This window comes from Mesitornis unicolor, unplaced genomic scaffold (assembly GCF_000695765.1).
Source record: "Mesitornis unicolor isolate BGI_N332 unplaced genomic scaffold, ASM69576v1 scaffold11813, whole genome shotgun sequence".
Taxonomy (NCBI): domain Eukaryota; kingdom Metazoa; phylum Chordata; class Aves; order Mesitornithiformes; family Mesitornithidae; genus Mesitornis; species Mesitornis unicolor.
The window spans coordinates 84,664-107,332 of record NW_010174040.1 but is presented as its reverse complement, the minus strand read 5'-3'; the positions used below and the strand labels follow the sequence as shown (position 1 = coordinate 107,332).

The 22,669-nt window shown below is 51.1% G+C and overlaps 1 protein-coding gene across 1 annotated transcript in view; it reads right to left on the bottom strand.

Annotated features, from left to right (window-relative positions):
- Positions 1-4,787: 4,787 nt before the first annotated feature.
- Positions 4,788-22,669, bottom strand: part of PRICKLE2 (prickle homolog 2 (Drosophila)) — a 29,373-nt gene continuing 11,491 nt past the window's right edge. The window contains exons 2-7 of the mRNA XM_010180920.1: positions 22,285-22,398; positions 20,421-20,558; positions 19,860-20,063; positions 18,149-18,335; positions 14,995-15,858; positions 4,788-5,852 (exon numbers count right to left, since the gene is read on the bottom strand). Coding sequence (XP_010179222.1) covers positions 4,981-5,852; positions 14,995-15,858; positions 18,149-18,335; positions 19,860-20,063; positions 20,421-20,558; positions 22,285-22,398 — 2,379 coding nt within the window. The 3' untranslated portion in view covers positions 4,788-4,980. The remainder of the gene's footprint in view (positions 5,853-14,994; positions 15,859-18,148; positions 18,336-19,859; positions 20,064-20,420; positions 20,559-22,284; positions 22,399-22,669) is intronic.

Genomic DNA, 22,669 nt, shown 5'->3' with positions numbered 1-22,669 from the left:
GCTTTGTTTATCCATTTTAATAAATCAGCTCTTTCAGCTAAATCTTGCTTTAAGAGTTGATCATATCCAGAGCCTCTAAGAGCACAGCAGATATAAATATTTGCTTTTGCAACGGGAAAACTCCCCTGAGAATGCTTTAGCAAATGACTGTGGGTTTGCCTAAAACAAGGAAGCTGGTAATCTGCCGAGTTATTAATAAGAAGTGAAGCAGCAGAAAGGTGGAGCCATAGATAAGGGGTCTCTGGTCCCTGACCAAAGGGACACTGTGCCATCGGGGGGTTTAAGTCATGACTTGGCTTCTTCCGCTCCTCCCTGCTGAGGATGAAGCCAGGAGGCAGATGAAGATGATGCTGGCAGCATAAGCAGCACCTGCTTAGTGATAAAAGCTTTTAATGTATTTATTTATTTGTTTTCTTTCTTTCAATCTTACAAAATATTGAACTAGCCATGGAAAGCGGGAAGATCTTTCCAAAAGGAGACTCAGGCAGGTGCCAGACTCTGCATGGTGAGCGCTCTGGCTGCGGAGCTGACACTCTTCAACCACCCGGAGTCTGCAGCCAGTTTAAAAAGATATGGAAAGGTATGAGCTCACACTGAGAAAGGCAAAGGGAACCGATCAAACCATGCTGGTGTAGGTCATAAATCACTACTGGAAGTGCCTGGGGTGGTGAACTTGTGTGCACTGATGCCAGGGTGGGAAGAGTCAGCTCTAGGTGTCCCAGCAGGGCTGGGGGCTTGGCAGCACCTCATGGGAGATGGAGAAATGAGATCTGGTTAACAAGGCTCCCACTTTAGAGGTTAATTAAGATCCAGGCTTTACAAGAACAAAAATGTTATCATTGGTTACAGTTTATAAATGCATTGGTATTTCAAACTGATAGCTTGCAGATGCTTCTGGAAACAGGACGCAGCTCTCCAGTGACTTGTTCATGGCCCTTAGCACCCTCGGCCACCAATTTCCTTCGCACTCAAACAGGAGCTGATTTCCTACATAGTTTTAAGGATCTGGGTTGAAAATGTGTTGCATGAAAGAATAAATCTTTAAAATAAAGTCCTCTGAAATCACTTTTACCTAATGAGCTTCCCCTGGCTGTGGAGGACGATCAGCTAATAGGGGGCAGATAAGCTCCAGAAGAATGAGGACAGCCTGGATTTCAGGAACAGTGTAATTGTATGTAAATGCAAAGAATGGGGCTCTTTATTTTCTTTTTTAGCCTGAAAGAGCAAAGTTCATCAGATAACACCGCAGCTCCCAGCCCAGGAGACCAGATCAGCTGGGGAGGAGGCTGGGGTAGTGCAGTGCCAGGTTTGGTGCAGGCATTTTTTGGGGATATTAAATTGCGGCCCTAAATGCATGTCTATCTCTCAGCAGCCCTCAGCCTTCATCTAACTGCCCTCATTAAGTAAACGGCCACCCAATGCTGCTGTCTTTAAGCTGCACAAGCAGCTGGGTTTTCAAAGCCACCGAGCACTTTGGGCTGGTACGCACCCTGCAGCGGGGGCTGCTCACACCCTCGCTTGCTCCCATGAGCTCAGTGGTGTTTGTGGAGGCCTTTGCAAATATGGGATTATCTGCCAGCTCAGCTTCTGACTATTTCTAACCTCACACTTCCTATCTCTATGTCTTTCTGCAGAGGCTTGGCTAAAGTGATTACAATTTGTCTGCACAGGCTCAAGGCTGTGTGGCTTTTGGCTTCCCAAGGTGCTGGAAGCTTCCCTTGCTCCAGCAGTTTTTGGGCCAACACACTGTCCACGCCAGAGCATTTCGGGTGATGGAGGGGGCCTTGTAGAGACCCCCCCACAGCTCCCCTCAGAGCCAGGCCACCCTCTGGTGTCACACTGGGTGGTTCTTGCCAAGAACTCTTTTTAGGGGGAAAAAAATGCTTTTGGTGGCATCACCTTTACTTGGTTCTTGGAGATGTGAAAGCAGAGGGCTGTACGTGCCCCCCGCTCCCGTGCACAGTGAGTGCAGAGAGGTGAACCAGCGGGGCCAGATGGCGACGGAGCAAAACTTGACAGCCTTGCAGCTCCATCCCTCCAGCTCAGTGGGTTTGTCAGAAATGGTTAATCATACCCGGAACGGGCTGTGAAAGAAAAAAAAGGAGCATTTATTTATTTTAATAACCATGTGTCTTGAAGTGTATGGGACTTCTGGAGCCCAAATGAAAAGTAAAAAAGGTCTGGAAGCTGCGTTTGCACTTTTATTGCTGAAGTTGATATAGACTTGTTATTTGTGCCATCCTTACATGATGTGATCTGAGCCCTTTCTGTAGGGCTGGTGCAGGGTGAGGGGAGCATCACCTGCGATACTTTCAGCTCCCCAATTTGCTGCCTGTCTGTTCCCATTCTAGCATCGTATTAAAGCTGGGTACCACAGGAGGAGGGATGCAGGGATGCTCTCTGGCGAGAACTGGATTTTGAAGAGCCGCTTCCAGCAGTGAGCCTGTCCTGTGCACGGGGGCCTTGGATTTTGGTACAAAATTGCAAGCAATTCTCCTTCAAAAGAGTCTTTAAAGCCTGTTATGCTACCTCTGGGGAGAGACAGCAAGCAGTTATAGGGAGAAAAGTGCTGAGTGATTCAGGCTCTCGCCATAGAAAATACAGCTCAGCTGTACCAGGGCTGACAGACAACATTCATTGTGCTGCTAATCACTGGCAATGAATTAAATCGTACATATTAAATGCCAATTACATGATAACCTGTAGTTAGTGTCATACTTGTTGCTGAAAGCAATACCCCTACCCGACTCACCAAGTCTGTTTAGGAAAACATGGAGAGATGTGTGAGCTTTCTAAGGCAAAGGCTGTTATTTATAAATTACAGGTTGAAGTCTTCCCCAGCGTAAGCTCGAGGCCTGTGGGGGATTTTGGCTGAGCTGTGCTGACTTCCACCAGGTGAAGTCTTGGCATTTTTAACACCAAAAAAGGGGCTTGGGTGACCAACCCAGGGGAACACGCATGGTGTGCAGGAGATGCTCCTCTGTTGCCTTTCCCTGCCCACCAAAACCACCTCAGGGATGGGGCTGAGCTGGTTCTTGTGCTTTCATTGCAAGACCAGCTAAACGAAAATCAATTTTTCTGCTCACAATTAACCAACACTCCTTAAAAGCACAAAAACATACACGTGAGACTCTGCCCATTGGATGAATACTTCCATTTATTCCAACTGGAAAAAACATTTTTTTTTAAATATACTTAAGTGTAATTTCTTTTTTTTTACTTTTTAAAGGAATAATAATTATCACATTGTCCTTTACAAACAACAAAAAAAATTCCTAGCAATAGTTCTGTGGTATGGAGACATCCATCTTCAAGATTTTTCTGCATCTGCTGCTTTGAGTAGGCACCAGGGGCATCCTTGTGTGCGCCCAGGGGTGCCCTGCAGCGGGACCCTCCTTCCCGGGGTGCAGGGCAGGGGGTGCAGGGGCACCCTGAGATGCCAAAAGCGCCTGGGATGAGGGCCATGGAGCTGGTTAAGCCTCTCAGCCCTCCTACAGCTCCAAGCCCAGCTTTATCTTAACACCCCCAGGCACTGACCTGCATCTTTGGGTACCAAGAGCCCCTTTTGCAAAGCTTCTCAGGGAGCACCGGGATACAACCCAGCATTGGCTCACAATCCCCGGGAGAGCAGTACCCCAATGGTTGAAAGCATACAGAGAACAAACTCACATCCACCATAACACAACATGGCTGAGCCCTATTTATCCACCACGGCCGCTGTGGGGCCGTCCCATCTCCGCCGGCAGGGGCTGAGCCCACCCTGGGGATGAGCCCCCCATGGCCACAAGCATCCTCAGTGGGAAAGAGGGTGCTGCACCAGGGCAGGATCAGACCCGCGGGGAGCAGTTTTGCAGTCGTTCTTTATGTGTTAGGCAGTAGGCAATACTGAGACTTCCACTTGGTAATGAACAGCAGTTAACATAACCCAGGAGACTAGAGCACCATAAGACAAGTCTATATTCAAAACAACGTCATGCTGACATCACACAACTGCACCATTTACACTTTTATTTACTCCAAATAATAGTTCAACGTTTAGTAACTTCAGCGTTCTCTACAGAGGTGTAAAATTCCTTCTCTGGCTTTGGTCATTTACAACGTTGCAGACATTTGGTAGATCTGTTCTTTCCTATTTAATAACGATTAAAAAGAAAAGGTCCCTTTTGCAGCTGTCAGGATTCCTGTATCTGACTGATGGATCGTACCTGCGGGAGCAGACTTCAAAATGCCACCGAGGCCTCTTCAAGATTTAATGAGTAAGGAAATGTTCTCTTTATTTACCAGGAATGAAACAAACAAACAGAAAAAAGGGTGAAAAAAACCCAACCAAAACAAATGCCAACTCAAACTGTCACTGATATACCTAAGAAATCTGATGATGAAATGGAAGGGGGTGTCCAAAGTACCATTTGGTTAACCGGGGCTGAAAACAACTCTGAATGTGCATGCATTTTCCCAGTGACTCCTAAGATATAGAAATTCCTCTGATATTACAAAATACAAAAATATTTTCTCCAAACTCTCATTTACACTGCATTTACAACAATCATGGAAATAACTTAGGCTCCCACACTGTCTGAGAGAGACGAATCACCTACCAACGTGGCTAATGGGAAACAGAAACGTGACAGAAAGCAAAAGCTACCGGCAAACTGGTGCTGAGAGTCAACAGTGGTAACCAAAACATGGGGACAAACAGAACTCAAAGGGGTGGCAGTATCTGGGAGAAAGAGGGAAAACTACTGGGTAAATATTACAGGCTAAAGTGAGCTTTTTTGTTTCTTTCCTCCAAAGTAAGATGTGCAAAATATATTCGCCGTGCCCAGGATTAGGACTATTTCTAGAAGCCAGTCTACAACCTTCTTACAAATCCCTACTCTTCAGGTCTGTTTTGTTACAATAAAAGCGCTTACATGATCTAAAACAGTGCAAGTTTGTGAGTTAATTTACATTCTCCCAAGGTGCCGGGCAAGGACGCCATTAGGATATGATACAGTTTTTGCTCTTCTGTCTTTTCCGGCTGTGCAACTGTCCCCTGCCGCCCAGCGTGGAGGATTTGGGCATGCTGTATGAGCCGTACTTGTGCAGGAGCTCCTCGCTGGTCACGTACCGGAGGCGGGCGGGCTGGGGAATCGGCTCCCCGAGGAAATAGCCCTCATTGTCGGACTCCGAAGAGGAGGAGCAGGTGGAGCACCAGTCGTATTCGGCGAAGTAGGGCCCCCATCTCTCACCCAAGTGGTTCTGCAAGGCAAGATCCGACACCGTCCGGGGACAGTGGCCGTAGACATCCCTGCGGGGACCCTGCTCCGCCGTCTCTCTGCAGCTCCTCTGGTGCATGAACTGGTCGTAGTCTTCCCTGGCTCGCAGCGAGGGTCTCTCCTTCAGCCGGCAGCACTGCTCGCTGGCCAGGTGCAGGGCGTTATCCGACCGGGAACGCCGGGAGCGCCGGGGCCGGTGCGGGCGGTAATGCCGGTCGTCGTCTCGCAGGTTAGTTCGCCGGCGGGTGCGCTCGCTCATGGGGGTGTGCCTGGAGGCCTCCTGCGCCCCCAGCTTGCCCCCGGGCACTCCGCTCCCGTAGTCGAAGCTCTGGTGCATCCGGCCGTGCTGCGCCAGCCGCTCGCGGTAGCTCAGGGGGCTGGCGAGGCCGTGCAGGTTGGGCTCCATGTCCTGGTACTGCGGCACCGACAGCAGACTGCGGACTGACTCGGCGCTTCGAAATTGCACGGAGGAGTTCAGGGTGCCCATGTTGCTCATCTTCTCTGAGACGTTCATGCCTGAGTCTTTGCTCAGGTCAGGCATCGAGAACCTGGAGAGATGTTCCTGGCGCTTGGCTCCGCCGTCTGCAGAGAGGCCTTTGTGGGGAAAGGAAGGAAAAAAAGAGAGTTAAGGAGGAGAATTTTCTATCAGCAGCGATGCAGGCAGAAGGCTGCTTTTGGCCCAAGACACTGCTTTAAAAAATAACTCAGTGGTTTAAATGCTGTCCTGAAGAGCCCTTTCAAGAGGATATATATATATTTTTTTAAAAAGCAGGCAGTTCCTCCTTTGGGGAAATCACACCAATTTAAGGTGTTTCGAGTTGGACTCCAAGTTGCTTTTCACGACTTCCTTCCCCATATGTCTACGCTGTCTGTGACTCGATAGGAATAACTAGCGATGCCAGTGAGAAATTATGCGTCAGAGGTAACCTGAGGCCTCCTGCACTGTGATAACTAGGGTGCCATGATCCTGCACCCACACCTTGTGCAACGACAACGTGTTTTGAAGGACAGAACAATGTCAGGGGCAGCTGAAAATGGGGCCACTGACTAATTCGGCCTTGTCACCACACATGGGTCCCCCGAATGACACCTGCGGAGGGACTGAAGGCACAGCCTTGGGTGAGTGCATGCAAGCAGGTTTCCCAGGAGGTGAGGAAACACCCCAGAGGGTCTGGCTGGAGCTCCCCAAATTCAGCGGGATGGCAGGAGGGTCAGGCTATCCCTGCAGATATCCAGGGAGCCAGGAACAGCAGCCCCAGCCTGATGGGCTTGATGGGCTTCCCGGCTGCTTGGGAAGGTGGCCCACAGGGTCTCTCCCATGCGCCAGCCAGCCCTGAGCTCCTGCAAGGCACTTTCCTCCAGTCAAAAAAGCCTTCACCCAGCAGAGAGAAGTGTGGTGTCTGCTCAGCACCTGCCCATCAATGAGAAACTCAATGCACCCCACACCACCCTAGTCCTTGGCCTGTTTTCTGGATGTTTCCTGACTATTTTCTGACTATCTCCGTGCTGGTTTGACAACTGGCAGCAGTCGGCACTTGCACTGCAGGCCCAGGACAACGTTTCGCAAGCCGTTTCAAAGGAAATCCAGTTCATCCCAAATCAAACGCAGAGTGTTTGCTTTGGCGCTCTCCTCCCCATCCCTCTCCGACAACCTCCCCGCGCAGACCGAACGCGGAGAGCTGTGCACCATCAGCAGGATTTTCAACATGACGCACAGCCCTTATGCAATCCCCAAGAATTTACGACTCTGTGAATTAATTTAAAAGAACAACAACCCAACCCACAATTCAAGAATAAACTTCTTTTCCCCTTCACAAGAGCTGCTTTCATTTCATCGAGAGCTCAGCTCCTTCGGCATCAGGGGCTGCCTGCCAAACCTGAACAAGGGCTGGTGTCACTAACCCCGCTCATGATTTCTTTGGACTCAACCCTAAAAAGATCAACAGACCCTGCAAAGATGGGCAAGGTTTTCCAAATCCTCCCTTCGGTAGCACCAGGCAGAGCTTTAGCACTTGAGCACAAGCCGCTGCTGGGTTCTGAACAATTTGGCTCTGCTCTCCAAGTCCCAGCCGCTGCAGCCGCTTGTCTCTGCTCCTTTGCTTTTCTGCTGATAATGGGGATGTTTCTGGGGTTTATGACTACAGAGGAAGATAAAGCGAAGGTGATCCCCAAATGCCACAGGAAAAGGGAGAGGCTGGCTTAAAAAAAAGAAGTTAAAGCCATATTTTGTTTCGAAAAGGACACATTTGTCAAGCCAACTCGGTAACATGCGCAAAGAACTCCCAAAAAACCGGAGTTACAGCGGGGTTGCCAGCGGAGCTGATCTGAGCGTGAATCACGGCCGCTGACAGCCAAATGTGGCCTTAATCAGATCTGTCAGACAACGGCTGACGCCAAAGAAAATGAGCCCTCGGTGACATTTATGCAACTCTTCACTGCAATAAGAGCAAGCAACGGCAGCTCTGTGCAGAAACTCAGCTCCAGATGCAGCGTGTTGCTCCCGCAGCATCAGCAGATGGATTTTGGCAGCATCATTTGGAAGGGGCTGACCCCATCCTCCCTTGCAGAGGCATAGGGTGAGCTGGTGCTCATGGGTGCCACGCCTCATCAGATGGCACCCATGGGTTTTGGCTCCCTCTGCCAAAGCCATCTCTCTGCTCCGGTCCTGCATCCAGCAAGAAGAAAAAGGAGCATCTGGGGAGAGGCTACCGAGACAGGGAAAAAGCAGAACGATATTTTCAGATTAAGCAAGACATATCTGCATCCTTGCTGCGTGCAGCCGCGGTGGCCAAGCGCCTTTCGTTTTGCTGGGAGTAAAGCAAGCTGCGATAAATGGGAGCTCTGGGAAAGGCAGAGCCAGTGCTTCACAGGTTTAGCTTACACAGGTTTAGTAGATACCGCCAGTGCTTTTTCTTTTCCTCTTTGAAGTGTTGGTCAGCACAGGAGGAAGCAATTTTAGGCACAGAGCCTGTGATCCACGTACAGCTCATGTCTGGAGGTTTAATCAGCGATTATTAGGTCCAGGGGATGTTTCATCCAGACAGCCTGATTATAATTAAGCACACACATTTTGAAATCTTCAATTGCTGGGAAAATGTGGCTGGTGAGAGGAATCCAGCATGGAGCACGTACACCACCACCGCCAGCACACGGAGCTCAGGGTGCAACGGAGCCCATGCTCGGGAGACGTCAGCAAAGCCACCCCTAGACCCAACGGCTTCATTTCTCCATATAGCAGAGCAGGAAACCTGCCTTGCTGAGGCTTAACTTTACATTTACACCAATGCAAGATGTAAAGTATTATGAGTGGAGGTGAGGCCCAGATTTCAAAGCTCACAAAATGATCCTGCCCCTCTCTGTGGAGCCATGAAACCTCAGTAAGGTTCAGCCACGAGTGCTCCAGCCTGACCGCAGCGAGTTCAGGGGACAGCAACAACCATTTGTCTAAAAAAATTCATCTAGAAAACACAACCTAGGAAGAAAGTTTGAAAGAGCAGAGGTTGTTTAGTCTAGAGAAGGGGGATACAATAACAGCCTTCAAACGCAGAAAAAAATGCTTGCGAAGAGGAGAGGAATACATTATTCTCCAGATCTGCTGAACTCCTGCAAGGAAAATTTCAGCCTGGAGCAGAAGGACGCTCTTGCTGTGCAATCACAGCAGAAGGTGGCTGCGGGAGGCTCCACACCGCAGGGTCTCCCAGGTGCCTGAAGGCACAGCCAGGGCGGCTCCGGTCTGTGGTCCTGCATTGCCCTGGATGAGCGAAGGTGGCACTGACCCCCCTTGTCTGGCGGTCATTTCCCATTTCAGAGCCCTTGAATTGCCAATGCTTATTTACAGCTGCTGCAGCTCCCTCTTAATGAAGTGTTTCATCTGGGAGCACAGCTAATAACCCAAGCGAGCCCCAACCTGGAAGCAAGAGCGCACGATGAATTTTTTCTGACAAGGAAACCTGAGAAACTGTTTCCCAAGGCTGTCCAGGGGAGCGGGAGCCCTGCCCCAGCCCACTATGGTTGTTACCACATCAGCAAGCCCTTTCCAAGGGTGCAAATCCAGGGATGACGTGCTGACCCCACAAAACTTCCCTTCTGCAAAATGATGCTCCGAGAGACACCGAGCGCATCCCTCGGCTCTTGCACTGGGAGAGGAGAGATGGCACTGGCTGCCACCAGTGAGGTGTATCGGCCATCCCACAGCCAGATGGGAGCCAGCACCATGGCGCACGTGGACACAGCGGGTTATTTCACTGCCGTTCTCCGCTGTGTGGGGCTGCCAGGCTCAATATTTCACCCCGGAGCCATGGAAACGCACGCCTTTCGGATGAGCACCAGCGAAAGCTGTAGCTCGTCTGCGGGTGTTCGATATAAAACTCAAGCTGGCTACGGTGCCAGGAACACAAAGCAGGTTTCTGGTTAACATTAAGGTTTGCTAAGAACACGCTGTACGATGCTCTCTGAAGTCCTTCCCCACCCCTATTGAGAACCGTGTTTATCCCGTAAAACATTGCCAAGAGAAATAAGAACCGAATAAGCAAAACGTCGGCACAAAGATATTTCTCGTGAGCATCACCTCTACAACCTTGCCACAACAAAGCACTCGGAGGCGCTTAAATCTCACTGTGTGCTCTGCTAAACCGGGGCTGCAAGTTGCATTAATTATGAGTTATTAAACCACTCGGCAAACGACAGCAGAGGGGCCGCAGAGATCACGTACGCTGTGCGTGAGGCTGGGAATGGAGCACCCCCCATGAGGGGGAGCAGCTCCCAGCCCCCATTAAATTAAACTCCCTGTGAAACTGGGCTAACAAGGGGTGAGTCCAGCATCCCACTGCAGAGACAGCATCATCTGCATTGCCCCGGTGGGAGAATGCAAAATGCCCTGGCTTTGGATGCTGCAAACTGACAGGGCTGTGCTGACGTTTGCTTCTTGCCTTTACATTGATCATAGCGTGCACATAAACCTGTGCATCGCTGTCCTCACCACCTGAGCCCCATATAGGTACTAAAACCCCACACCCAGCCCAGCCAGGCTGTTACAGAGGCACAGGAGGGGATGGTGTGACATCTCTCATGTCCAGCCCCTCGTGTTGGAGCCTTCTCTCTCCCACAGCACCAGGCAGGCACATCCTCACAATCCCTAAAACAGGGTTTATTTCAAGTTCAACCCCAAGAACCAAAGAAAAGAGAACTAACAGCCTGCCTGGGGCTTTGTTTATAGCTCAGCCTCATCTTGCTTCGGCGTGACCTCAGGGTGCTCAGAAATAAAGCAGAACCCTTACGTAAACAATTTGGGGGAACGCAGAGCGCTTGCCAAGCGGGTCGTGGTTAAGCCTCCCATGGTGTGTGCCCCTCTGTGCCACCCCAAGGGTGTCGGAGAGAGACGATCCTGTCAGGTCACTCTGCACCTCACGTGTGCAGGGATCAGCGCTGACACGTGTGTGCTGATACTTTTTTCTGTCTGCTTTCTGGGTATATCACAGTTGTTTAGTCCTGGACAAATGAGCTATCCAAGGCCTTTGGGCATCTCACAACACAGATGACAGCAGAAATGTGTGCCATACATGTGAAATCATATTCCAGCCTTTAACGGCACCAGTTTAACATCTTTTTTCTCTGGGTTTATGACAAAATGAGGCTGTTACCCTCACCCAAATGAATTTTCCTCAATAAAATCTATTTCTCCTTTCACATACGACAGTGTCACCGTTCAATGTGACTTCCACCTCCAAAGCACTGCTGCTCTCTGCAAGCTGCGTGCAGAAACTGCTCCCAGAGAAAAATGTTTAGCCCACAGGTACTTCCTTAAGTGGGCTATTTGCCCAGCTGGCAGTTTGTGGAAATGACTGCTTGGAACCGGCAGAGATCAGGTCTTGATTTCTAATTCAGCTGTCAGGCACAGAGAGTGCCTGCAAAACCTTTTTAGAGGGCAACGCAAGCACAAAAGCACTGGGAGCAGGGCTGTGATGGACCGAGTATCTTCTGGGAAGTGATTAACCTCTGGTAGGACCAGGCTCCTCCTCATGAGAAAAGCTTCCTGGACAAACTCCATCTTAGCATCATCCTGATTGCTTAATGAAGGGAGTTACAGGGTAAACATTGCTACAGCATCCACTGTTTTGTGATGTTGCTAATGCCATTGAGGGGGGGGAAGGAAAAACAGCCAAAGGAAATAAAACAAAAGATAATGTAAAATCCAGCAAAAATGAGCTCTCTCTTGGAAAATGTGCTAGGAAATATTTTCTTGCTTTTTCCTCTCCATTTAATGGCCACATTGGGCAGGAGGAGGACACAGCCTTTGGGAAGAAGACGTAGTGGATGGGAGGGAGTCTGTCATAGCTTTTGGTTGATGGCAGAAAAGGGATTTTCAAAGAGAAACGCAGGAGGAGAGGAGAGGTGCCCTCCACCAGCAGGGAACTGCGCCCTTTGCCAGCGGATGCGGATACATCACATCAGGATTTGTGGCAATTGCACAAGCACAAACCGGAGACACTCCCATCCAATTCAAACCCCGAAACAAAGCACAAGGAGGGTCACAGCTACCTCTGCTGTGCCCACGGTGTGATGGTGGAGCACAGCTGTGCTCTTCAAGGGCCAGCACCCAGGATTAAAAGTGTGTCACACTTCTTAACAAACCCACGAGGAACTGGATTTGATATGATTTAAGTATAGCCTGGTTGGCAAGATGAAAACCTGGGGTCTTGCAGAGACTTGGGGTCACTTAGATCTTGATCCACCCCATGTGTGATCCCCCCATCCAGCACCAAACGCGTTACAAATATTATAGGGACAACATCTGTGCACAGGAGGCTGCCCTCAGGCCAGAGGACAGGGACTGCTGCTGCACACCCTGTGAGTTATCGGCTTGTACTGACGTCTCTGGCTAATTACTAGTTAAGTCGGAATAGAAACACCACAGAAAAACCTGCTGCCAGGGAGGGACCAGCTTTTAACGGGCGCTCTGCAGGTCAGGGACTGTTTGCCCTTCAGCTCTCTATAAAAAAAAAGCACATTTTCAGCGATGCCATAAAATGTTAGAGGGATGCGGTGTTAATTATTTCCCTTTATAAGGTGGAGCAACTGTGCAGCATCCGTAGCTCAAAGGGACCTTGATCTGCCACGGTGGGGAGCACTGGGATGGGAAAGCTGGGCAGGGGGTGCACCCTGATACCCCCTCATCCCAAAACCCAGTCTCCCGCAGACTTCAGACAGTTCACCCAATCTCCCTGTCCTCAAAACGCTGCCAGTTAAATGGGAAGATAATTGTGTCCTCCCTAATTGCACATACAGCCCTGGGGGAGCTGCCTGTTACTGCCACAGTGCCCTGCAGCTCAAGCTGAGCCAGGTCCCAAAGCAAGGAAAATTATTAGACCTTACACATTAATAAAAATGTTATCACCTCACCCTGCAGAGGAACTGCTTAAATACGCTGCAAGCCCCATCATGCTGAGCATCTGCTCCTGAACGCAGGAAAGCAGTGAGTTGCTAATGCAGGCACTGCCTGTAAGGAAATTCATACTTTGGCTACATATGGAGGACCAATGCCTTTAGAAAATCTCTCTCCTAGCATTTTAAAAAGGGGTTTCTAAAATGAAAGACAGAATGATTTTCACTCTAATATGAAGTCATTGCCACGTTTCTTGTCTCTTGACCTGTATCCCCAATAGCTTGTTACACTTCAGCTCCAAAGCACGCAGCAAACGCTTCAGTACTCGGGGATTGCTCATCCGAACCAGTGTTGCTCAAGACTCTTTGTACTGATGGGGTTTACACAATACAAGTTTTCAGGAACACAAGCGGCTTTGGAAATGTGCAGCTTTGCTTTGTCAAACCATGTTTCGGAGAGCAATTCCCAACTCCCTCACCACTTCACATCTATTTTTCTGCTGTGCATATCTGAGGCTGTTTGAGCAAAACTGTCTCCAGCTTCTCCTCTCCCCCCCCTGCATTACCACTCGCCTGTCAGGGAGATCCTGGCTGAACACAGAGATCATTTCACACCTTGGCATGGAGCTGGCAACTTCCCTAAACAAACACACTGAAACCCAGGAACGGGGCGAGGAGGCACAGGCGTAGCAGAGCAAACCTGTCCTGTCTGTCCAGGTGGGGCAGAGCACAGAGCTCGGGCTCAGTGAGGGCCTGGTGATGCTCACCAGTGCATCTCCGCCACCCTGTGCCAGCATCCCACAGGAGGCCCTTGGCACCGCGTACCAAACACCTCACAGGATGCTGATGACAGCAAGAAAGATGGACAGACAGCAGAAAGGGACCTGGGGGTCCTGGTGGCCAGCAGGATGACCATGAGCCAGCAGTGTGCCTTTGCGGCCGAGAAGGCCAACGCCATCCTGGGGTGGATGAGAAGGGGTGGTTGTAGGGCAGAGAGGTTCTCCTTCCCCTCTACTCTGCCCTGCTCAGACCACATCTGCAATATTGTGTCCAGTTCTGGTCCCTCAGTTCAAGAAGGACAGGAACTGCTTGAAAGAGTCCAGCAGAGCCACAAAGATGATGGAGGGAGTGGAGCATCTCCCTTATGGGCAAAGGCTGAGGGAGCTGGGTCTCTTTAGCTTGGAGCAGAGGAGACTGAGGGGTGCCTTCATTCATGGGGATCAATTTGGAAAGGGCGAGTGTCAGGAGGAAGGAGGCAGGCTCTGCTCAGTGATGTCCAATGCCAGGACAAGGGGCAATGGGAGCAAGCTGGAGCATAGGAGGTTCAAGCTGAAGATGAGGACAAATTTTGTCAGTGTGAGGGTGGCAGAGCATGGCCCAGGCTGCCCAGAGAGGTTGTGGAGTCTCCTTGTCTGGAGACACTCAAACCCCTGGCCGTGTTCCTGTGTGACTGCTCTGGTGATCCTGCTCCGGCAGGGGTTGGACTGGGTGAGCTTTCGAGGTCCAAGCAGAAAAAAAACTAGGGAGGAGTGAAGAAAAGCAAGGCAAAGCTGGTGAGAAAACCAGGCTCAGCATTTCCTTTTCCAAGGACTTTTCTGCCGAGGGACTGGGAAGCAAGTGACAGCTGTGCTAGATGAGCGCAGTCACCCGATAATGCAAACCACCGTGGGGTGTAGAAGGCCGGGGTGCCCAGGGATCTGTGTCTCCCCAGCACCGGGCTGTGGATCAGAGCCCCGCTGCACACACGTCTGTGCTTGCAGCTGCATTCCCGCAGCCACAACATGAAACCCAAACACGTTTGGGGTGAGAGGGCTGAGAAATATAACCCTGGGATGCGCTCAGAAGAAACAGGCTCAGCCTGATGGGACAAGCATCTCACTTGGTTTTTACCTGCAGGTTCTACCAGAGGACTGAGGAAGAGGAGAACAAGAGCCATGCATAGAGAGGGAGGAATTTCTTTTAACTTGTCATGTGCTCAATAACTGTATAACGTGCAAAAGTGCTTAACTAGGCCTCTTTCAAAGCATTCACAAGTATTTTTAGCCCCTAAGGGCAGCTGACACCAGTCCTTCAAGTGCTGAGGGCTGGAATCCGTCTCTGTGCTAGCAGCTGGCCTTGATTTTTCCCCCCTTTTCACAAAAGGGAGGATTTGTAAAAGCCCTGCATTTGGTAACCAAGCAGGCAGAGTGAGAGAGGGCTACCAGGCACACTGGGGCAGGACAGGCAAGCCTGTGGCATCCAGTGCATCCCAGCCACCCTCATAATGGGAAGACACTGCCGTGGTGCTGACGTGGAGTACAAGGGACCCCATGGCACAGGGGAGGTCCTGGGGTGACAGGAGCAGGGGTGACATTACCTGTTGCGTTGGAGAGCGCGAGGGACTCCATGGAGCCGCGGGGAGTCTGCTCGGTGGGTGTCAGGTCCTCGGTGAACTTGAGTGCGTTGATGGGGTGCCGGGTGCGGCACTGTGGCGTCGGCATCCCTCCCTCTTCTTCCTCTTCGTACTTGGGGACTTTGAGGTTTCCTCTGCTCTCAGGGAAGCTCTGATTGGACATGTCGCTGTAGCTCTCCTGTGAGCGGAGCCTCCCCGAGTAGTAGTCCTCTCTGCAGTCCTGGATGAAGCTGCCGCCATGGCTCTTCATCGCCAGCGAGGAGCTCCTCTTTGGGTTGCTGAAATGTTTCGCCCATAAATCTGGCTGCGAGCCCGGGACCTGGCTGGGGTTATAGGAGGTCCTTATGTTGCACTGGCTGAGAAGCTGCAAAGGGCTTTGGGACTGACTTTGCTCCATTTTGCTCCCGTAGTGATAGAGCTCATCCCGGCTCCTCCACACGTGCTCCCTGTTGAGGCTGGGCGTCTGGCTGGCCAGGCTCAGCAAATCCATCTTCAGCGAGAGCGGGTCCACGTCGGTGGAGAGGCGGTTGGAGGTGACCTGCAGCTGGTTGCAGGGGCTGCGCGCCCCCTCCTCGCCTTTCCCCTTGTTCTTGCCGATCTTGGCGCTGCGGCGCGACTCCTTGGCACGCGCGCTCTGGAAAGCCGAGTCAGAGGAGTCAGAGCCGTTGGGGTCGTCGCCGACGCTGCAAGCCCTGGAGCAGAAGATCTGCCCCTGCTTGGGCAGGAAGGGCCGTCCCAGCAGGGACTTCTTGCACTGCGCGCAGCAGAAGCAGGTCTCGGTGGCGTGCCAGTGCTGACCGTCATACGTCATCTGGCCCTGGTCGATACCTTGAGGGGAAGACGCACACCAAGAGTCAGCCCACGTACATCGCTTTGCTCTGCACTCAACACATGCACCCCCTATGAGTGACACGCACCCAGGCTGGCCTCGGAAGCCCTTCAGCAGGGTTTCTCCAGTGCATGAAGTTAAGCCCATTTGTAATTCCTTGCAGGCTGCAAGGCCTTTGCTTAGGAGTTGCTCAATGCTGGGAAAGGCAGCAGAACCGAGCCTCAAGCTATTTCATATTAAATGGGGATATTTCCGATCATAAAACAAAGGAATGCAAGAAGTTCTCCATAAAGCCCTTGAAGTCAAAGCAATAATACACTGCCTATTTAAAAAAAAAAACAAAGCAAAACACAAAAAGCCTCCAACCAAACCATAATGAGGAATTTGTGCTGCCTTAGGTCAGTACGTAACAGAGCTGATCACATCCCTGTCTCTCGTTGCTACTGCGGCCTCAACCTAACTTGATTTTGGCTACTGGGGCCTCTTCTCCAGAAGAGAGCAGAAAGAGCCGGCCCCAGGGCTCTGAGCACACCCCCTTGTCTTGCACCCAGCCACGTTTCCCGAGTTGCCCCTTGGGTTAAGTAAAGGAATTGGATGCAGAGAGCCAGACCTCTACCAGCAAAACCTGGGGCTGCTCACAGGCACCAGCCAGAGCCGTGGGAGCCTGTGCCTGCTGCATTCACATCGCTTTTGGGCAGAGCCGTGAGCAAAGCTCCCGAGGTTTCAAATCTAACATTTATTCGCCTGTTTGAGCTGTCATTCATGGCAAAAGCCCCCGTTACCCGAGAAACTGCCGCACACAGCGGGGTGCTGCACCGCACGTGTGCGCTGCACGTGCTGGCCCGAGTCACTGGGGGGAACGACTGCTGCCGGGTAACTTACAGTTGAACAGTACCTTAACGGGCCATCTTATTCCAAGCTAAACTTCCTTTAGTGTAATTGGGTACTTTTCTTCTTCCCTTATAATGAGCGGAATGTTTTTATATATAGACTGGAGTGCTATGATTGTGGACAAATGAGACAAGACAGTGGGTAGGATTTTATCAGCTCCGTTTCCAATTCCCCGAAGCCACCTTGCAGAGGAAGAGCACGGTCTCCTTACTCCATCCTCTGCTATCCAACCCAAGCCTTGCAAGTCTTAAGCCTGCATTTACCTCTGATTTATGTGGCTCTTATGCACGACACTCAGTGACTACTATCAGCAACTTGCAGCAAAATGGCTGCAGTCCCTCCTTGGCTAGAAACGTGCAGATACGCACCAAAACAGGTATTTTGCCCTGAAAACTTGACAGTCAGCAGGCTGCGGACGGATGGACAGAGGGGAGGATGGCAGATGGGGGAAGCAGGAGAGAAGGGAGCGTGCGAGATGCAGGAACAGCTGCTGCTTCACCGCTCTGCAGCTGAGCTTTGGGGAAGGATGTGCTGCAGGTCACAGCAGATATGTCCTCCAAGTGCTTTGCTGAAGCCCTGAGTCTTCCTCCCTGTGCCATCTGGCCGCTGCACAGGAGCAAAACAGTTGGGTTTTTTCCCTTCCCCTGCAGCCTATGAATTATTGGAACACGTGAGCTTACCTCCACGGACAAAGAAAGGGCTGCCCGCCCACCCGCAAGCAAATGCTCAGCCAAGGGGCAAACAGGAGTGGGGAGAGCAGCGAGGTGGCTTCCCACCCTGACTCACCACCCCCCAGTGACTGGGGGGACAGCTAACCCCCCAGGATAACCTACGTGTTCAATCACTGCTCTATAAATCACTCTTCAGACTGACTCCGATGGGTTATTTCTTTCTGTTTGAGAATATTTCTCTGTGGGTTGATTAAAAAAGACGAACAGAAACAATAATGATGCCTAATGAACAAGCATCTTTCCTGTCAGTAGCTTGTTAACTCATGTGATCCCTTAGCAAGCTTGGCAGGGAAAAATGTGAGAGTCGAAGAGCCAGGCTGTTTGCAGGCAAAGGAGACTTAAAGGAAAAAAAGTGTGTATAATATTAGGCCAGTGAAAGCTTTCACTACTTGCAACAGCTCCTGAGGTGGCTCTCTGATAGTCCTCCCCTCTCCAGCCACGAAGAGGGATAAGCAGTGCTTTAACCAGACAAATTACCATGCTAACCCCTCGGCGAGATGCAGCAGGGCTGTGGCAGACCCCAGCCACAGGCAGTCCCACCTGCGGCCCCGAGTCAACATCCAAGTCTTAATGCAACAACTCTTGTTGCCAGAAGCAACCCACCAAGCAGAGGTTGGTCCCGTTTTCCCTCCCTGTATCGTGCTCGCCCGAGGGCAGGGGCACGTACCGATGTGCTGGGCGCAGGTGTCGCAGTACTCGGCGTAGAGGGACTCGAAGCAGCCGCAGCAGTAGGGTCTGCCATCCTTCATGATGTACCTCTGCCCCCCCAGCACTGTCTCGCATTCGAAGCAGCAGAAGTGCTTCATGTGCCAGTGCCGCCCTTCGGCCTCGGTGCATTCGTCGGCAAAAATGATCTGTGGGGGAGAAACATAAACATGGAGCAGAGTCAGTCAGAGAGGGGACCTAGGACCTGGGCACTGACCTTCCTGTCTCCCCCTGTGTACGGCAGCCGAGCCCCTTTGCTCACACAACCTCCAAATTTTACAGCTAACCCTCTCATCCTGCACGGGAAACGCATGTGGTTTGGCTTGTGGCAGAGGCACCCCTGGCTTCTCAAGGAAATCCATTAAAATGCAAATACCTCAGGACCATGTTAGTGCATGGACTGCAAAGCGTTAAGGCAGAGCTTGTAAGCACATCCATCAGCAGGAGGGGTCGATCAGGATAATAAACACGCTTATATACAACCGATCGATCTGGTGGGTTTCTGAAGAACAGAGCAGCCACTTACTGAAAAACATCTGCCCGTCTGTGAAACAGAGACCTGAATACCAAGGGTGAGCGAAAACACAAGGAGAGGCAGCAGTTCTCTGGAGGGGAGAGGAGACGGAGCCTTCTGGCTCCTCACCATCGCCTCTACCCTAGCCCATGTGCTTATAAAGATGATTGCAGTCATTATACCAGTGGGCAAACTGAGGCATGGAGAGCTGTTAAGAGTGGGCTGATGAAGCGGCCATCTGAAGTGATTTCAGCAGATGCTTTCTTGTTGTCTCTGCTCCCAAAACCAAGCCAGTGGAGCGAGCAGTGACCTATCTCTGCTCCCTGCTCTCTGCCCCAGCACAGCTCACACCAAAAGCTTTTCCCCTGCAGTTCCTCTTACCCCTGAGTTCCTCTTTCTCACAGTTAGTGCCGGATGTTTCAAAGGAAGAAATGTGTGTTAAAGAAGGAGCTGAATGAAAGACTTGTATGAGAATTTGCAAGGATAAAAAGTACATGAAAAAAAAATTACCCAGCCTAAGCCGCAAGGAAATAGGGCCAGTCGAATGGTTAGGAGTTGTTTTTTTACTGGTAACGTTACAAATTTAATTAGATACATACGTCAATGTTCTTTATATTTGAAGTGCATATAGCCTTGGATATTTACTATTACATGCTTGCAGAGATGGGACGCGGTATTTTATAGTACATATGGTTTTCCACACTACGGTTTTCATAACTTTAAAAGCCAGAACAATTTCCTTCACCAGCCTTTTAAACAGAGACTGACACTTGAGAAACGCTCAGAGGCAACTCTGCAGGGTTTTCTATATTCGTTTTGTATTCCATTTGTTCAGCTTCCTATAGCCCGGTAATCTCCTCTCTTAAAGCCTATTTGGGCTCAGTGTGTACTCAAACACTGCTGTTTTGTAGGAAACACAGCACTCATCCCACCACGGGTGTCTCCTGGGGAGACAGAGAAGGGAGGCTCACCACATGCTGCGGGGCTAAAATCCCAGAGTCACTGGAAATGCTGGTGGAAAGGACCCCCAGCTCCTTGTGCATACACAAGGACCTTGCTCAGAACAGCCCTGGGCAGATCACAACTACAAATCCCCGAGGTGCTAACCCAAAACCCCAGGAAAAACAAACCCCTTGGCAAAGGGTTTGCTGGCTCTCACCTCGTCGCAGGCTGCGCAGCGGGGCTTGAGGCACTCAGCGTGGTGCCGGCCGCAGTAGATCTTCCCGTCCTGGTAGAAGTAGATCAGATCGACCAGCAGCTCATTGCAGACACTGCAGATGAAGCAGGGAGGGTGCCAGCAAACGCCGTGTCCTGCTCGCGAGGCGAAGACGGCCATGTCCCCTCCGTTGATTTGGCCGCCGCACTGTCACAAAAGCTGGTGTTTAATGGGGGTGATCCCGCTGCCCCCCATCGCCAACCAGCCGCTTTGAACACCACAGTGAGAGAAGGTGCTAATTCACAGCTCCTTGCTGCTGTCTCTTAACCTCTTTTCATCCCCATTTTAAGTCCAGGATATCAACAGCTCCCCCCTGCATAAGGCCAAGAGCTGGAGTGGCTGCTCCACATCAAATATTGCGGGGTGCTCCTGGCATGCACGCCAACAACCCCAGCACTGGTAGTTGGCAGGGGGCATGGGGTGGATGCTGCTCCTGTGAGCTTTGCTTAACTTTGGTGATTAAAAAGCTATGCTGCTTACACCAATTCATCAGCTGTTACCCACCTGCTCACAGATGGCTCCCGTCATGGTTACGGGGAATGGTCGGACATTGCCTCTCCCTAAATTTTCCCTCTTCCTTTGATTGCTGAAGAGTTTGAGCTCCCTCTTCTCCTCCTCATCCAACGAATTGCAATAGCGGACCTGAAAAGGACAAGCGATGCTCAGTGTGAGGGGTGTCCCTGGCTTTCTGGCCAGCAAGCTGCAGTCCCATGGCTCTGCAAACAGGGTCCACAAATGGACCCCATCCTTGGCATGGGGCAGGCTGGAGAAACACAGCTCTCTGGGCTTCAGTCATCCTGGGGTTTGGCCCAAATTTCAAGAGGTAGAGATAAGAAAGGGCAGGAGGAAGGTTGCTCTCTGGGTGCTAGGTTTGTAGGGAAGTCTTATAAGTTGGGTCCTCGGAGTCCCACCCAGGCCCAGCAATCGCACTGATGGTTTTCCTGCTTTCTCCCTATGACAGAGGTCTCACAGCAGCTTCTAAATTTTATTGGCATTTTAAGAGTGCAGCCCATTTCCCCTGTGTAAATGATGGAGTTCTAGCTATTGGGGAACTCCAACTACTCTTCCAGTATAGGGTCAAGTTTGCACATTTGCAAAACCTCTTTGTCGGAAAGTAATAAGGAAATTAGAAAAATAAAAGGATATGAACAATGAACGATACAATTTCCCCAAAGCTTGCGAAACTGAGGTTTTCCTGGCTATTTTAATCCCGTAGGCTTAACTCTTGGCTGGTTGCATCTCAACAGAGAATACGACTGAAGAGCCAAGGTGGCCACGTGTAGCACCAGTGCCCAAAGCAGCCTTTGTTACTTAGGAGAGCAGGTTCACGGACTCAAGCAGGATTATTCACATGAGCAACCAACACACCTTGCATTTTCAAAGGAGCAAAACCGAGCATGAGGGGAATTGGATGCAAAACCTGCCAGTCTGCAGAAAATACATGCAGACTCGTGCCTCCAGCTTGCGGCAGCATGGGCTGCAGTAGCAGCGTTTTTGTGTATTTATTCTTACGGTTTTCAGCTGTCAGAGGCTGTGGGTTTTCAGCGGCTGCCAGGGAAGGCAGGCGGGCAGGTCAGGGCCCGAGGGTGCACGGGAAGAAGCCCCTGCCCGGTGCCCGGAGCTCCCCCGGTGCTGGCAGCACCGTGTGGTGCCCGTGGCACCCCGCCACGCGCAGGCAAACTCGTTAAAATCTGACCTAGATCAAACAAGTTACCTACACCTATTTTCCAGAGCGGCTTCCTTCAGAAAGCAGCGTGAAAATCGCTTCTTTTGTTTACACAGGGAAATTTTGCGGGCTACCAGAAACCAATGTTCTCACTGGTGAGAACAGGGCGTCAAAGCCTGGACCCTTTTTGCTGCCTCACATCCTTCCTGCCAGACGGAAGGAGGTTTATTTGCTCTGACTGATCTTGGCTCAACCTCCAGATTGCCAGGCTCTGCCCCAGTGAAACCCCTCCTTGGCGCACACACACTCCATCTCCAAAGATGAGTCGGAAGCAGCACTTGGGAAAAGGCTTTTGCAACTTCGAATCTGGCTCCAGCCGATCTCAACAGCATTTCAAGCCACTTTTAATGTGGCTTTGGCCTCCGAGGGCTGAGAAAATGCTTTTATTTCAGAGAACTGAAGAAGGATGATTTAAAAAAAAATTAACTTTAGACACAAACAACTCCCTCCCCACCTCTGACACAATCAAAGCAGGAAGCAATTATAGCACTTAAATAACATGACCAAACTCCAAGTAAACCCCCTTGAAAAGCAGAAAGGGTTGAGAAAGCACCAGCCATGTTCCCACAAATCACCCCAGGGGTGTGCCCCCTCCCCACCCGCAGTCCTGACCGATGTCCGAGGACATTTCTGGATACCGACCTCATTGTCGTGCGGTGGTAGCTGGTGCAGAAGCTGCTTTATGCGAGATTTCTCTCCCGGGCTGTTGACGTAGGGGACCTTGTCCTCAGGCAGGCAGCTGTAGTACTGGTGCACCTATGGAGCAAGAGAGAGGACTGCAGTGGGGCTTCCTGGCCAAAACTATGTCCCGTGCCCAGCCAGCAGCCACCCTCCCAGCCAGCGGGGACCGAGTCTTCCCCATGATTTCAAGCAGGGAAATGCAGCCAGGCGCCGCTTTGGTTTTATTGCCTTTTCTCCACCAAGAAAGAGAGGAGGCAGCCCCGTCGAGGTGGTGGAGCTCGTTACCGTTTGCTCGCTCAGCCTCCATAGCGTTAGCATGTCTCGCCGGCTGCGGGGGTGTGTCGGC